The 17,623-nt window shown below is 43.9% G+C and overlaps 1 protein-coding gene across 1 annotated transcript in view; it reads left to right on the top strand.

Annotated features, from left to right (window-relative positions):
* The window catches only part of EDNRB (endothelin receptor type B), a 138,994-nt gene that overhangs the window by 77,659 nt on the left and 43,712 nt on the right, over window positions 1–17,623 (top strand). Inside the window, exons 3-4 of the mRNA XM_085622076.1 lie at window positions 10,281–10,393; window positions 10,493–10,697. Coding sequence (XP_085478202.1) covers window positions 10,281–10,393; window positions 10,493–10,697 — 318 coding nt within the window. The remainder of the gene's footprint in view (window positions 1–10,280; window positions 10,394–10,492; window positions 10,698–17,623) is intronic.

Below are 17,623 nucleotides of genomic sequence, written 5' to 3'. Positions count from 1 at the left end.
GACCACAGAGAGGGGATTCTGAAGGTTCTTCTAAATGATTATTTCCTAATAAATCTGGATACTTCTCATTTCGAACTGGAATTTATACAGCCAGTTGTTGTAGGGATACAGGCGTTAGGGTCTTCTAGAATAATGAAACAGAAAATCAGAGTACATCAGCGATCTCTCCTGGTATAAAAAACTGCAGGAGTAAGATCCTGCTGAAGACTTGCGGAGATACGGCAGCAATTCTTTCAGTGTCTCCGTGGGCCAGGTTTCATCTAGGCTTGCTAGTGAACTGCATTCTATCCTCTTGGCCCTACCAAGAAAGTTCCTAAACATTTCATACAAATCTTGAGTCACTACGTCAAATACTTGAGTAGTAAAGTCGTGGGGTCTCTCCACTTTAGGGGTACAGGGAACATCTACAAGTAGAGTGGGCAGAAGTATGTGTGTTGTGCCTCTTGAGTAGAGTGTCTACTTGGGCATCTTACTCAAGTTTTTGACCCTGAATCTTGGAAGCAATCTTAGGGTTAATAAACGATGTCCCTTCAAAAAGACGAGCTAGGTAGATATGTTGCTACTGGTTAATTCCAGGCTCCATGGCAGCATGGAAGTTGTACAATGGGAGGCACATCACAGTCAAAACTGGGTCCTTTGACTGAGTTACAAGTACAACAGATCTAGATGCACCAATTGATCTGGTGATATGTTTAAATTGTAACGATGCATTCAATACCACTCAGACATATGTATGTAAAAAGCATGAGCCATCATGTTGAAAGATATAGAACAAGAAATGTTGGAAAATTGACTTATTCAGTCTTCAGTAAAGCGTGGCACCATCCCATGTTGATTAAATACTCTTCATGTGCCCCAGTACTCTCCATGGCGTTGATGGTGGGCTTTACAGCGGAGGGGCAGCCTGATTGAGAACAAGGACCAGTTTTTTCCCTTCTGGAAATATTTTAAGATTAATCTGGACAAGCGTGTTTAACAGCCATTAAAATGAATGAGGCCTTGGCCTCAATGTGTCTGGATTATAAAATAAGGCACTAAAATAACTCAATGGGTTAATGCACGAGACACGCAAAGTACAGACCAAGATTTACATTTGTGAGAATTGACTCAGTCGTGGTATTTCCAAGCTTAATAAAACGATTTCCACTGGCTCTGGTAACAGTAAGCGCTTTGAACTGCAGAGACTGTGATAGAAAGCGCTATGTAGAAAGATCTTTAGGAAGAGAGATGCGATTTTTTGGGAGATGTATTACCAGCAGATAAAGGGATGTGGTATTGCTGTACAATACCACTAGCGGGGCCCTCTGTGTAGTATTGTTCCCCGCTAAGGGTACATATCCTTATTAAGAACTTTATCAGGACTTGTTAAGTGCTGTAAAGCGTTTGAAGCAAACGCGTTTGTCAATGACAGGAAGGCGTGTGTTTGTGTCACATCTTAGCTGAAGGGGGAAGCTGGATGGAATGCTGAAGGGGCAGGGTGGGAACAGCAAAGGGGGAGATTTGCTACCAGAGCTCTTCAATTATTTCTGCAAACTCCCAATTACTGCTAACGACTGACATACCATCACCTCAAGAGTGTTGCTAAGGGCGCCACTGTACATTGTCCATTCATGTAACGTTTGAAAGGAATACGTACCCGTTTGCCAATTTCATGACAACATAGTTTATGTAAGACCCATCACTTCTAATATTTCTAAAGGTGGGGAAATCCTTTCTCCTAAGACCCTATGGCCGTTTAAGTCATTTTCTCACCTAATTCCCACACTTACGGCAGCGTTGTTTGCACTAATGGTGAATGCACAAACTGAATATGAAAGGCAATTTCGAAGGTTCACACAGATCCACAAAGTCCTACTTCACGCTCCCATGTTCCACCCATAGCACTGCACTTTTGAGTGTGTAAAACCTGCCATACTCATTTTCCACAGTTGTAAGACATGCATGAGTAACTTTATCCCATGCTTCTCATGTAAGGTAACTGGTGCTATGTAAAGCGCTCTGATAACTGATTGGATTCGGGTCAAGTTCGCGCTATATTTAAAAAAAAAGGTGGGTTTGTAAATGGGGCCTACAGATTGCAATTTTTACCTAACTTAAATGTGATAAAGTGGTTATGACTCGGACCGAACGTTTTCACCGTCTGGAAATATAAACTGCCATCCATAAATTGAACCACAAACGTGACGAAGATAGATTGTGCCTTCCTTCTTACATAAGGATTTGAGACACTTAACGGTAAAGCAAGTCTTTACCAGTAGAACCAAAGGAGAACAATATTTCCTTGCTGTTTCATGACTTCTGCCAGAAATAGCTCAGAGGCCAGCACTGTGCATGCATGCTTTTCTTTTAAAAATTGCTGAAGCACTGAGTTGTTTAGAGATTGTAAAAATCCACGTATTCGACCCATTTCTGCTTGCAAAAGCACGATATTGACGAAATGGCTAGTCATTCATTCTTTAGGGGGTCCAGGCGTTCAGTCATGGGCCAGGTGTTTTTTCTCCAAATCAGCACCTTCAATTTAATGAATCAATATTCCTATTGATTAGGTCAAGAGCGCGTGTCATCACACAACACACGCCACAGTACACACTTCACTTCGCACAAAAGGGAACAAACGTATCCAGGTACACATACATGCACATACAATGGGAAAGTAACGTTTGGCTAGCCCCTTTCAGGCATTAGCTAAAGTGGTTTAGCTGGCTTTAGGCATTGGGTGAAAGGGTGGTCCATTATCATTGGTTCAACCCATAGCTTTTTGCATATGTGGGCTACTTAAAAAAGTAGTCCACGACACACATTCTCATTAATGCCTCTGTTTTGTGTTTTTTTTATTGAGAGAGCACATTATCTGTGTCCTTCAATTCCCTATCTTCTATCATCTCTCTATCCTTCTCGCCCACTTCTCTGCTTCTTCCCGGTTTCCTAGCTGATCCTGCTTCATGTTTAAAAACAAAATAGTAATATTTCCCTGGGGCTAGCAACCAAAATGTCCTGCTGGGGCACTTGCTTAATTTTTAAGTCCTCTGCATGCTTATTTAAAACTTTTTTTAAATGATCGTCAGCCATGTTGGCATGGCAAACAAGCATTGGCATAGCCAATAGGTCTCGCCTTTGGGACCTTATAAGTGTGTAGCCATGCAACAGTTGCATAACTAAATACTTATAAGGTCCCAAAAGCGAGACCTATTGGCTATGCAAAGCGGCCATGCGGCCCCGAAAGTGAAAGTGATCGCGATCACGATCAAACATCAAAGCGGCCGTGAGGCTGCGAAAGTGAAAGTAGTCGCGGTAAAGCACGTCGCGCGCGTCCGCGCACATGCACTGTAGCTCTAGGATGGCCTGGTAGCACTTTTTGGAGCCCTCTCAATAAGTCTCGCCAGACCAGCGCATGCGCTGGGTCAGGCGAAACCTAAAAAACAAAAGTGACTGCGTCATGATGCATGCATCATAATGCACATATGAGTTGCACTGCATGCACACAAATGTCCACACAGAGCGGCCATCTCGGATTGGTATCCATCTTGGCAGCCATTTTGGCTTTTTTTTTTACTGTACCACGTGTCAAGTCCAATGTAAACAAACATTGGCAAAGTGGCTCGTTGTTTTGCAAAGAATGGCTGTTGAGCTACCATTTAGGTAGGCCAACCATGAGGTTAATATAAAGGATTTGCACCCAAGGTTTTTTGCTTCACTGTGTTTTTTATCTTCATAATAACAAGAGATAAAGATCAGTCATGCATATAAACACTTGTGAAACAACATTAAATTGTAGCAAATCAAATTATTGGATGAATCATTACTAGTCAGCCAACAACAATATATGTGCACGCTACAGTATATTGGCCTTAGCCTTCCAAAATAACCCATCTTCAAATGCATCCAATAATTCCTGTCCCAGATTCTATGACATTGATTGAGCAAAACTGTGTCTATAGATAGGAATTGTTTAACGTCTGTGAGTAAGCCACCCTTGCTACTGTTGCTACTCCTGATTGATCCAAATCTAATTGCGCATGTCTCCTGTGGGAGATGTATTTGATAGAACCGCTAAGAAAAGACCCCACGTAAGACCATACTCTGTTAATTGATCATTAAGTTTTTAAATTGCCTTTCAAACTATGCCAATGTACCCATGGCTTCGGACTAGTCTGATAAGGAAGAGGGATTCAGTTTCTTCCATTCTGTTAAGGTACACAGTTTAGCTGTAGCAAGCAAAGAGGCTGTCCAATGTTTTCCATGTACACAGAGACCTGTAACGTCTTCCACTGTATGTAGGATAGCTTGATCCCCCATAGATGGAAAGTGTACACTATGCACTGTTCACAATGCTTCCCATATCACATTCCAGAAGAGAGTGATATTGGGGCATGAACATAATATGTGTATCAGATCTCCTCCCTGTTGTCCTCATCTACAACAGTTTGAATTTGGGGCGAGGTGTGCTCTGTGAAGTTTGTGAGTGAACCAGGGCCAATGATGCAGTATTCTGAGAAAGCTTAACTTTATAAGGAACTCCCTAAGACCTTTCATGTTCTCAGCTAGAATTGTGGCCCATTCATTGTCCTCAAATCATTTTGTGTCACCCTTAGACCAGAATGAATAAAGAGATGCTCTTGTTGGTTGAGAACAGAATTCCTCTATGAGTACTGAGCACAGATCTGAAATCAGTTTAATTAAACCCAAGTTTTAAACTACTCACTCCCAACACTTGTAAACCTCATCATGCTGGGACACTGATCAGACAGTGAATGAGGGCACATTGTCCCCTGATTCTAACGCATAGCTGTGTGATTTCCAGTAGGAAGTAAAGAGTGAACGAAAGGAGAGGTGGCCAGCTGTTCTGTCTGTAATGGTTGTATGATGGAAACATGCATGCATTTACCATGCCTGCCTTTACACCGTGGGCAATACAACGAGCACGTCATTACCACGCGTTCCTTTATCACGCAAGTCATTGGGGAGGTGTTGGACTTAAAATCCAACACCAGTCCAACAAAACGTTCCCTAAAGCAAGTCGTTGTAACAACTTGGGTGGTCAAGGAACAAGTGGTAATGACGCGTTCATTGTTGTGCCTGCTTTGTAAAAGCCCTTTGTGGTTCCTGCTGTGTGGTTAAGGCTCTTTCCCTTCTGTAATTAGTGACCTGCTGACAAGCTGTAGAACCCATAGTTGACTTTATTTTAGATATTGAATATTCTGGCTGACTTTATGTGTGAGGTGTCAATCAGAAGGAGAGAGGATGTAGCCTTACGACTAGAGCGGTGACCTTGAAGCTGGGGAACCGGACTCAAGTCTCAGCAACGACGCTCAACATCCTGTAATTCTGGGCAAATCACATAATCTCCCCGTGCCTAACAAAAATGAATGTGTCCTTGTGTAATGTAACTGGTGCTCATGTAAAGTGCTCTGATACCCAATATCTTCAGGTCTAGTTCGCGCTATATAAAACTCGGAGTCTATGGAGCTCTATGGCAGGGAACTATATATTAGTAAGTAGAACATGTTGTTTCCAATATATCTTAGCAGCAACTCTTCCCAATTGTTGGCTTGCTGCGGAAATGTTAGGAGCCCCTTTGGCTAACACAGGATTACCGGCTGGAATCCCAGCCTGGCTAACGTCTGAATGGGTCTACCTAACAGGGTAAAGTAAAGTATCAAATTAATTGTGACATTGAATCTGACCTGATGCCCAGGCCAGATTTAAAGTCACTATTGAAGATGAGCAACCTTTAGAAAGTTGCCCACTCTGCACTTCAGGTAGTCCAGTGGCCTCACAAAGGCACTGGCCCTTATGCAGATTTCTGAGCACCTATGAAGACGTGTGAATTAATCCCAGGCTCAGGAACAAAGGTAGTTGCCACAGAAAAAAGTGTCACCTCCTCTCCCAGTATGGCCACTTAGGGTGTTAGCCCAAAGGCAAGCTTCAAATTTGAAGCCACCTTTGAAGGGCCACTTGTGACAACATCCCTGAGCAGACTGCCTTTTGTTCAAGCAGACAATTAGGAGACAGAGCCAAGGAAGGGAAACATGGGCCCGATTCACAGAACTAACGTAAGACAAAATCCTAAACTTACTACTTTTGGTATTCACAGAAGGCATTTAGTAGTAGTAAAGTTAGGATTTTTTCTTAAGTCTGTCTTAAGTCTGTCTTAAGTCTGTCCTAAGTTTGTCTTAAGTCTGCCTTAAGTCTGTCCTACTACTTTTGGTATTCACAGAAGGCATTTAGTAGTAGTAAAGTTAGGATTTTGTCTTAAGTTTGACTTAAGACAAACTTAAGAAAGACTTAAGACAGACTTAAGACAAACTTAAGACAAACTTAGGACAAACTTAGGACAGACTTAAGACAGACTTAAGACAAAATCCTAACTTTACTAATACTAAATGCCTTCTGTAAATACCAAAAGTAGTAAGTTTAGGATTTTGTCTTAAGTTAGTTCTGTGAATCGGGCCCCATGTGATCAAAGTGGTTTTCCCATGGGTGTACAGTCCACTAGTAGCCACACTTCTAGGGTAGGCTACCCTGCTCCTGATGACCGAAGAAGGTTGTGCCATCTTGAAAGGGGCACTCTAGGATCGCCAGATGCACACATCTCAGGAACTTCATCACTAGAGAGCAGAGGACCCAGTAGTCCATTGACTAGTGACCGCATGGTCCCCTTGGGCCTCGTTCCTGGGATAAGTAGGGCACCCCTGGCACCCAGCGCCTCAGTTCACACTGAAGAAGAAGAGGGGACTGAAGAAGGAATGCCCTTCTGCCTTTTACCTACACAAAGAGAGGCTGCACCATCGAGAAGACTGCACCTGCTGTACTCATGGGCTAGCAAGACTGGGACTCTGCCTGCGGCTCCTGATAGGGGAAAAAGTCAATTTCCCACCTTCGCCAACAGCAGGGACTCCAAGGACCAGTTGGCTGATCCCTGGAACCTGCTACGGGGACACAATAGCTGAAACTGTCCAAGACAACAAAGTGGTAGCCACCACAGTTGCCGTGCCACTGCCAGCCACTGGACACACCAAGAGACTAGTCTTAGAGAGCCAAAATTTGCACCCATGTCTGCTGGACTCGGGTGTGCTATCTGTGACCGGAATTGTCGCACCCAAGGGGCACTTGCCCCCACCAGGGATGTTCACTGTGTCCGTTGTGTCACAAGAATGAGTGCCCAGCTGCAGCTGCATTTTGACTGTCACAAAGAAGATGTTGTGGGACCCCAAGTGCCGTGGTCAGAGTCACCTCAACCCACCGGTGGACTGAGGGATCAACCGCACTTTGGTCCCGTCAACCACACAGCATCTTGAGCATCCTTTGAGAATCCTTTGCCTGCATCTCTCAGCATCAGGATCACTCCATTGAAGTCAATAGCAGTTGTCCTGTAAAGTTTTGGGCTTGTTTCAAAAACACTCTTGTGGCCAGGTAACTGTACAAAGTAACCATACCAGACTCCTAGACCTCTGTCCTGTCAGAATTGTTCGCCCAACCCGGGTCGGAGTCATTGAACTGTTTCAAACTTTTCAAAAGTTTCTGTTGACCATTGCTTGTTTGCGGTCGCATTAAAATGTATTTATCACTTTAAAAATCTTTATCTCCGGAACCCACCGGTGGATTTTGATTGATAAAATTTGCTTTATTTTTTGTAAATAGTTGGTGTGTCTCTTTCTTGTTGTATGACTTTCTTATTCCATTGCTTGGTGCTGTTAAATACGCCACACTAAGTTCCTTTGCCAAGTCTTACTGCTCGCAGCCACAGCTTCTGACGGTTGAGCAAAGGTTGAGTAAATGATACTGACTGGACCCAAGACAGTGTCTGTGAGTTTACTCCATGATAAGGCCCTGAAGCCATATCCTATAGTACACCCAGATTCTCACATTATGCGATAAAATAAGGGACACATTTTTCATTGAAGAGTGGTTCAAGTCCGGAGTTTGCTTTAATAAAGGTAATACTCTTCCAACAGCCACTCTCCACACTTCTGAGTAAGCTTAGGCTTAGCCTGCATATGATATATAAGCTAGGGGTGGACAAGGACATCACATTTTTGCATGGATGATGGAGCGTACCCCAACTTACTTATATGTATATACTTGTCAAATGCATTTGTTGTAATTTGCCAATTTGTTAATCACACAACACATATGGTAAGTATATAATATTTTGGTTTTGTCGTTTCAACTCTACACTCTGTATAAGAAAACAATATTCAAATAGGATTGCTTCAAACAAACACATCACTCATCCGCATATGGTTCTAAAAAGCATCCACATCTTGAATGACTCTCCATATACTCACTTATACAAAGCCATGTTCTACATATCCTCTGTCATTCTGCCTACGTCTTCTCCTGCTGAAGTGTACCCCTTCTGGTCAAACGGTTACCCTATTTGGGCACACCTTCTACCCTCGTTCTACCTTAAGCTTATTTGGGATCCCAGTACTACAATGTCTAACAGCATGTTTGTAGCTTTTCATGCCAATAAAGAATCTGGTACTGTTTTGACCTGCATTTTTTAACTCAAAAGTCTGGTCTTTTTCATATTTGACCACTTTACTTCAAAACTGGGCATGGGGCTTCTTTTATACATTGCCCTGGGCAATAATCTTGCTACTGGTCATAACTGCTGTGGTCACGCCTCGTAAATCAGCACCCACAGGTCTACAAACTAACAGTTTGAACACTTGACAATGGCATCCAGAAGAGTGCCTGGAAACTTGTGTCAATCCTGAAAAGGGCGTAAGTAAATCCCTTTACAGGATAGGAAAGCAACCCCATCAAAATTACTAGCAATATATGGAACAGTTTCTGCACAGGTACAAATGTGTTCCCTGTGGAGGAAAATAGAAAATACAGCAATTTCTTTGTTTTTTCACTTGCAGAAATATGCATTTGTATATATTTGCTTTGAAGAAAATGAATGTGAGGAACATTTTCAGGATTATACTTACAAAGGCGTGTATAGTGAAGGCTTTGTGGTATAATCTGGAAATGCTTTGTGAATTTCAAACTATAGTAAATCTGTACCCACAGGAGGTAGTAAACTTGAGGGTACAGATTTACTACTGTTTGTACCAATTGGATCCCTTGATTACTCTGAATGTGATAATGGATCAGAATAATTAAAGGTTGGACATAAATCCGTTTTTTTAACAGTTTGACCAATACCTAGTTTAGAAACTTGAAACTCTAAACATTCATGTGAAGCCTCATGTGTGCATCTTGGATTTTTGCCAAATCTAATCTTTTGTGCAAGAAACTAAGGGCCTGATGTACAAAGACATTTTGTGGTGTCAAAGGTTCGATTCACAAAACTGGAATTTTTATTACCTCAAAACAGCTTTAGAGTATGTACAAAATCCAAATTACGTTTCGGGAGCACGTTGCAGAATCACAAAGTATGTTTCTGAGTACATACCGAATCACAAATCGGGAGGGGCATGTTTAGGGCATCGCTTCCTATTTGCGATTTCTTAAGGTATGTAACAATTGCTTGCAATTGTTTTGATTGGCCACCAACGCCTCAAAGGAAGGGGTAACTAATTCGCACATGGTAAGAGACCCCTCAGGGAGAAGGACCACTGCCTAGTTTTAAAAAAAGTTAGTAAAAGTTGTATTTTTGTTTAAGCACATCCCTTCTTCCTCTAAGGAAAAGGTGTGGTGTTTAAAAAAAAAGATTTTGCAGACATGATGTTCTGCTGACGCTGGCTGGCCACTATCCCTGCAATGACAGTGAATCACAATGGGTCACAATTTGCGGCCTATTTCATGAATATTAATGTGGTAGGTAGGATTGCAACATACCACAATTTGGAATTTTGCGAACCGACCAATTAATGCGTAGGTCAGTTCTCAAAATTCATTTTTCATTCACAGAAAATCGGTAAGCAATTGGCAACCACTTTTTGTGAATGGATATTTCATACATCAGGTCCGAATATTTAATTTTTCTAGAGCTTGCTACCACCAAAATGTTTACCATCTCAGTACTTTAAGTAGATGGTGTTTCTATTACCGAGCTCTGTAGTATTGTTTTGATCTACATTTGAAGGATGAATGGATAAATCATTCATATAGAGAATCAAACCTATGAGCTGCTGGTTACACGTGGACATTGAGACCATAGGACTAACTCATTGAGCTAGTGCATAACCTTCGCATGGAGTTTAAACTATTTTCAGGTTTGTGTCTCTGGAAGAAGACAAGCTATGGCACTGATGTGTTTTGCTTTATTGAATATAATAGTACCAGTAGCATATATGTATAAATAAATCCATGTTGTTTTTCAGCTCAATGCTGGAGATTGGCCCTTTGGCGTTGAGATGTGCAAACTGGTGCCTTTTATTCAGAAATCCTCGGTTGGAATCACAGTCTTGAGCTTATGTGCCCTCAGCATTGACAGGTAAGAAGTAGCCACCCAATTTACATACCTTTAAAATCAGTTTGAAAGATGCACAGCACTTATTGGTATTGCCATATTCTGCACTGTCTTCATCTCTAGGTATCGGGCAGTTGCTTCCTGGAGCCGTATAAGAGGAATTGGCGTCCCAAAATGGACGGCAGTGGAAATCATCTTGATATGGGTTCTCTCAATCGTCCTAGCAGTTCCAGAAGCAATAGGTTTTGACATGGTTCAAACACAATATAGAGGACAGGAGCTTCGAATCTGCCTGTTGCATCCCAAGCAAAAGTATGGTTTTATGCAGGTGAGGTGATCTCATGCTTAGCCTGACTTTCATGATTGCCTAATTTTGCATTATTAGACAAGTGGAATCTTAAAAGGTCCCTTGAAGACAATGGTGAGGTTCATGGTCAATAATGACTGGAATAGGCTTGCAGTTCCAACAATCCAATGTTTGTCTTTCCCTTTTCTCCCTGTTAGAGGCCAGTATAGCACAGAGCAGTGGGCTATAAGGCTATATTGGGTTAGTGTCAAGAGTCATCTAAGGTCCATTTAAACCATTGTACTATGAAATATTGATGCTAAGAATATTGAGATTCACTAATATCGTGGACAGAATATCGAGTGATAAAATATCGAAAAGGTAAGTGCATACAGATGAAGTATAGATTTACTATTCTTAACTCCAAATCTATGCATCTTAAAGATATACATATTGTCAAGGCACATATATGTAGAGTTGTATAGAAAATCTATAATTACTTACCTTACAGTATTTTGTCCTTTACTATTGTGTCCACGATATTTGTAGCCATCAAGATTCCTACCTCAACATCCCGGGTGCACATCATAATAAACAATGCTAATAACTTGCTTGCTACCACGTCTTGTGGATTGTGATGCTCTTTGGATAACCAGGATTACCTTCACCCTATGATGCTCTTGACCTCAAAAGGATGAAAGGTTGACTCACAATCCTGGATATGGAATATGTGATTTGCAGGTTGCACAGAGATGTTTGGAACAGGTGCTTTATTCTATTGAGAATTATTGGCAAGTACCAATTGCAGTCATTAAAAGCCCATAAAAACATTGATCAAGCCTGAAGGTGTCCACTGAATTGTGTTTGTCACGCACCCCTTGTCTGAAGTAATAGAGCAATTTAAAAAATGTTAATTTAATGTGAGAAATAATGCCAACACACACAGAGAGGAAACATACATTTTTTTTATTTTACAGAGTTTCATATAGTGTGAACTTGACCCAAAGTTATCGGGTATCAGAGCGCTTTACATAGCACCAGTTGCTTTACATGAGAACACATACATTTTTTGTTAGGCACTGGGAGATTATGGGGCATATTATCAAGCCAGGTGATAAAATAATCGCTGCTTTAGCGGCAGAACACTGCCGCTAAAACGGCGATAATGGGCTTGATAATATGCTCTATGGAATTCCAATTGAAGCCCATGTTAGCTGTCCTTCACATCTAACATGGGCTTCAATTGGAAATCCATACAGCATATTATCAAGCCCATTATCGCTGTTTTAGTGGCAGTTTTCTGCCGCTAAAGCGGCGATAATTTTATCGCCTGGCTTGATAAGTGATTTGCCCAGAATCACAGGATGTTCAGCGTCATTGCCCAGACTCGAACCCGGTTCCCCAGATTCGAGGTTGACTGCCCTAGCCGTTAGGCCACCTCCTCTCCTCATACATACGTAATAAAGGTAGACTAGGTGAAAACCAAGTAGGAAAATAGAAATATTGTAAAATCAGAGTACCAATACATTTCTAGTAGATGACAGATTGAGGTTGGAAATGTTAAAAACAGAACTGCTGTTGGTGGGAGCCAATCAAATGGCACAGTCCATACATGTAAGATACCTCATTTTCTATAAAGGTTTCTATCAATTCAACTGGATGAAACAGTTTTCTAAGGAACACAATCCAAAGTTTTCTGAGATTTATACACCAAAGCAAACAAAATTAAGTGTTCAAAGAACTGGGCTGGCTTCTGGCGCAGGCCTTGGAGAGAATACACCCATCAGACCCCGTTGGGGGTTGCATGGTGCAAGCAGGATCTTCTGGGCCTCATCTGTGGAGGTTGGAGTTGTGTGCCTCTAATGTCATGGGGTCCGTCTTACTATCACTCTGCAAACATGGTCAAGCACACATCTTCAGCAATCTCAGTAGTAGTAATGGCGAGCAGTCACCATCTTCTTGGAGGGGGGGTGTAGTGTTGGGGTGCTTAAGCTCAGAAATCAGCAATCACCCAGGGGCAAAATAATTAATTGTCCATCCCACTGCTTTACTTAACAAAAAGAAAAGTACTTTATTAAAAACTTAAAATTAAATACCACCTATGCAATAGCTAATGGATCCTCTTCATGAAACTGCAAAGGGGCTATTGTGTTTCAATATGCCAAACACCCTGTCCACCACTCAGGTGTCCCATCGTATCTGCATTATATGGATATGTCCTATGTGTTAGAGTTTATGTGAAGGCATGAATCAAGGCTCAACTACAGATTTCCCCTTATAGATTTGGAATCACTCTGTTCAGAACAGTTTCCCTTTTTCAGTTTGCAGCATCATAGCAACTGCAGTTCTTTATTTAGGCAGGACCGAGAATGGTACTGGGCCGTGAATGCATTCAATCTCTCTCTCTTGCTCTTCACACCGATGTGACCTTCTTCTGTCCTGGAGAAGGTAAGGCAGCTGGCTGCCATTTGAGTGCTCCAGCCAGATGTCCAGGTAATGGCCAGAAGTAGCACGGTAGGTCACAGTAGATTTCTTACTCGCTTTTGGGATCTTCCAACAATGGGTTGACGCTGGAGGGTCATGCAACCTTTGAGTAAAAGTAGCACAGAGAACAGCTAAACATGCACTTTACTCGTGGTCAAAGAGGAGGGGACAAACACGGGCGTACTTCTAAATAACAGTGGTGTGGACAGCCGAGGGTAAACCTCCCATGGTCAAAGCGGCAAGGACAGCTGCAGGCACACTTCTTTGGTTGCAGAGTTATCGACTGCCGCTGTTCCGTAGGGTCTGCCCAGAACTCTTGCTCTGCATAGTCCGATGCTCATCAACACCTGGGACATGGAGATCACTCTCTTCTGTCCTCCTTCCTCCGACAGATCCCACCAGCAGTGGGGTGTTGCAGCTTCTGGCTCTTTTTTGTCAGTCCCACCCCTTGCATGGTGGCAAACTCCTTCTCACTCTCTCTGTCAGCAGTCAGGTTGGCTTCTAGCCACTTCTTGTAAGCTGGGCAGATTTTTCCAGTGAGAATTCAGATAATGGCCTCTCGCCCCTTTGAAGCTGACTGTAAGGCAAGCCACCTGCTCCAGCTGCACAGCAGTCCTCAGAGTACTCTGTGAAACACAACTTTCCTTGGTCAAAGAGAACTTGTAACTGGAACAAAAAGTAGGTCAGTTGCTCCCACCTGTATAAACTAAAAGCAGAAAGGAGAAGTTGAGCCACTGTCTACACTTTCAGAATGGGCTTATGGTGGGTCTTCTTTTAAATGCCCTTCCCAGGCTACTCTCCAGACACAGGCCTGAGCTGTGTGATGCTGTAGAATCTACAACAGAGGAAAAAAGAGGTGAGCACTTTCTGCACCGGAGTAGAAACAGGGGAAAACGTAAGGTTGTCCCACCAAAAGGGTCCCTTTTTCCATGAACAACAGAGGCTGCAGTCTCACCCTTCATTACAGAAAGGCTAATGAGCAGCTTTTCTCAGCCAAAGGCCTAACTGAAGTATTAAAGGAGTACTTCCTACTCTCTGATCACTTTAGTGTAATTTTTTCATCACTTCAGCTTCTTGTGCAGAAAGTCAGGCCAGGTGCATCCAAAATGGATCCCACGGGCCACTATTACCCTGGCTCACCCATACACACAATGCATGTACCATGTAGGCCACAAACACACCACAACCCTTGTGGATCTGGGTTAGTGCATGGGAATAGAATTGGTGGTTTCCCCCAGACGAGGAGGGCAATCACCTCTGACACATGGGCACATAATACAGCATTGCAATTTTATAGAACTGGTAAAAAAGCCTCCAATAATCAGGCTACAGGCAAGAACCAGTAGCAAGGAACAATTGCTGTGTCTGAAGCAAGCAGTTGAGGACCTTCAAAGCAAACAAGAGATAGAGAGCGTTCCAAAGGAAGAAAACCATAAAGAGGTCTACTCCCTTTACTTCCTAGAGCCAAATTCAGGGAAAACATGCAATCCCAATCTAGACCAATGCATTTTGAACAAGTTCATCAAGGCAAAAAAAATCAAGGTGGCCACACTTCAATAGGTCATTCTGTGGCTGAAGAAGGGGGAATACTTGGCACACAGTGGGCATATCTTCAAACCAACCAACAACCTCTGTAACCATCAAAACAGAGGCATCCCACATGAGGTGGTGGGTTCACATGGAAAGACTGAAAGCCGGGGACCATTGCAGCCAGAAGGAAAGAGTGAAACATATAAATCAGTTGGAATTAAATATCATCTTTTTACCTGTAATGCCCTTCCAGACTCAGGCCAGGGGCAGAATGGTTCAAATCCAGACAGAAAATACAATCACTATGTTTTACCTCAACAAGCTGGGAAGAACAAGGTCACACATCCTGTTCAAGTTAGCGCAGGACATAGCGAAATAAGCTGATTGGACAAAGAAATCCCTAATAACCATACACCTGCCAAGGGTTCAATACACAGAAGCAGATAAGCTAAACAGACAAATGTACTCCTCACATGAGTACAAGAAAAACAGCACATTGTAGACAGGATCTTCTTACAATGGAGTACACCAGAGATAGATCTCTTTGCAAAACAAGAGAATGCAAAATGCCAAATCTTTACATCAGGATACCCACAACACCAGCCCCTGGGAAATGTCCTATAGATAGGCCAGTCTGGGAAACTTTGCATACACTTTTCCTCCAATTCCATTGATATCACTAGTAATAGACAGGAGCAAAAACACAACAATGACAATGATGACACTGATTCTGATTGTGCCTCAGTGGGTCAGACAGACATGGTTGTCAGATCTAGTGGAGATGGCATACAACAGGGAGATCAGTGACAGCTCATCAAGGATTGTTGACAATACAAAGGGGCAGATTTACCACCCTGAGTCAGCCACCCTTGGCTTGGCAGCATGACTTCTGAAGCCCTGGAGATTACCCCATATATCCATGAAAGTCCTGAGAGAGGCTGGAAGACCCACCATACTAAAGTGCTACACCGCAAAATGGAAACAATTAATTCACTGGTGTAACAGGGGAGGATTTAGCGACAGCTGAACAAGGGATACTGCTATTATCAGGTACCTGGTCCATCTTCTATTTATTTATTTATTTGTGAAGTTTTATATAGTGCTGGCTAGACCCGGAAGTTTCAGAGCACTTTACATGAGGATCAAAGCGTTACAGGTTACATAATCACATCAATTACAGGCTTCAAGTAAAGACATAGGAGAAAACAAAAACATGAGATGCGGGGGAGGGAAAGAAACACAACGGGGCGACCAGGAAAACAATGTCAGATGTCCGGCTGGGTTGGTGTCGGCCGAGGGGGTGAACCAAAGTCAAGACTAATCTGTAGCTGCATAGGACAGCTCCACTGGGTATTGGCCAAGGTTGCTCGGGCTCCGAGGTAAGTACAAACAGTTATGGTATACGCCATGGGAGCATCGTCAAAGTTCCATCGAAAGGCATCAGTCCTGGTGTTACTGGGAAGCGTTGTCCGCTACGTTCTCCAGCACGCTCCCCGGACAAAAGTGGTGAGAGGAGAGGTGGAAGGGACAGATTCCAAGATCGGGAGATTGTAGGACAACCCATCGTTCGTGCCTTCAAACCTCTTGGCAGGGGTAAAGCTGAAGAGTAGTTGTGCCTAGAGACCTGATCCTCATCAGACTTTAGTCCTCTATAGTCCCCCACAGATGCGTCCTCTTCTGCTGCGCCGTGAGTCGCCCCTCTGGTTTGTAACCGTATGGATAATGTTTGTGTAGTGGTGGCTATTTGTTGGGTGGGAACCAAGCCTGCGGCGGAGGTCCGGCAGGGGCGACCATCTTAAGGTCAGGTACTTGGTGTGGTTCTGTGCGTGCCAGCGAGATGTTCTGTGGTCTTATCCCCCAGTGCCAGGATAGGAGTGCTTCAAGAGTGTGGCTCTTAGGGCGTTGCTCCCCAGCCAGATATCGCAGATGCCTTCATTTCTTCAAAAAAGATACCCCAGATCGGGCGCCATCTTAGGGTCAGGCGCGCCTTCCCCGTTGCAGCCTCACTCAGGGCCCTGCTTTCCCTGCCCCACAGGATCATATTTTAGCGTAGGATTTCCCCCGTGGGATGCCTCCACTCTCAATGCCTCCACCACCTCTGGGCTAAAAAGACACCCCAGATTGTGTGCCATCTTAGGGTCAGGCGTGGCCTCCCAGTTGCAGCCTCACTCAGGACCCAGCTTTCCCTGCCCCACAGGATCAGATTTTAGCGTAGGATGTCCCCCCTGGGCTGCCTCCACTCTCAATGTTTCCACCGCCTCTGGGCCCCGCTCACCTCCGCGTGGTGCCGCTGCCACCTGGAGGCTTCAGTCTCCCTCTCGTCGACGTCGCGGCTGTAAGTGCCTTTCAGCCTCCTCGAGCAATGTCACGGTGGAGGTGTGCCTTGACCGGCTCCTCCTTGCCCCCCGGCGTAGTCAGGCAAGCTGTTCTCGCCTCCTCCGCTGTCTTCCCCGGTCCCGCTGAGTTTGCGCCCATTCAGGCCATCTCTGAGTCACCATCGGCCGCGGTCCTCGGTGCCATCTTGCACCCCTCGAGGGGTCATCCTTCAGCTGGATTCCAACTTGTTGGAGGCACAGAAGGCAGAGGATGGGCCAAGTCTCCCAGCGGCGTTCCTCTACAGCTGCAGTCCAGGTTCACCGCTCGCCGGGTAGCATCACCGCGATCCTCCGATTGCCAGACTCCTCATGCCACCATATTAGGGTCAGGCAGCGTGTTTTCAATCGCTCCCCAAGTCGCCCTCAGGCCACTACAGCTGCCGCCAATGAGACCGTCGGGCCCCAGGATGCTTCCGACCGCTGAAACCGGAGTCCCGGAGCGGCCAGGCCCCCTGGGTCCGCAAATCAAAAAGCAGCGCAGCAGAGTCTCGCAAGTTAGCTACCGCCTGGGCGCCAACTTGCCAACCAATCCCAAATCCCATCTTCTAGATGAGAACTTTTTTCTGAACCACACTAAAA

The sequence above is a fragment of the Triturus cristatus genome, chromosome 8 (genome assembly GCF_964204655.1).
Source record: "Triturus cristatus chromosome 8, aTriCri1.1, whole genome shotgun sequence".
NCBI lineage: Eukaryota > Metazoa > Chordata > Amphibia > Caudata > Salamandridae > Triturus > Triturus cristatus.
Note: the sequence above shows the minus strand (reverse complement) of the source record. Positions and strands in the feature narration are given on the sequence as shown.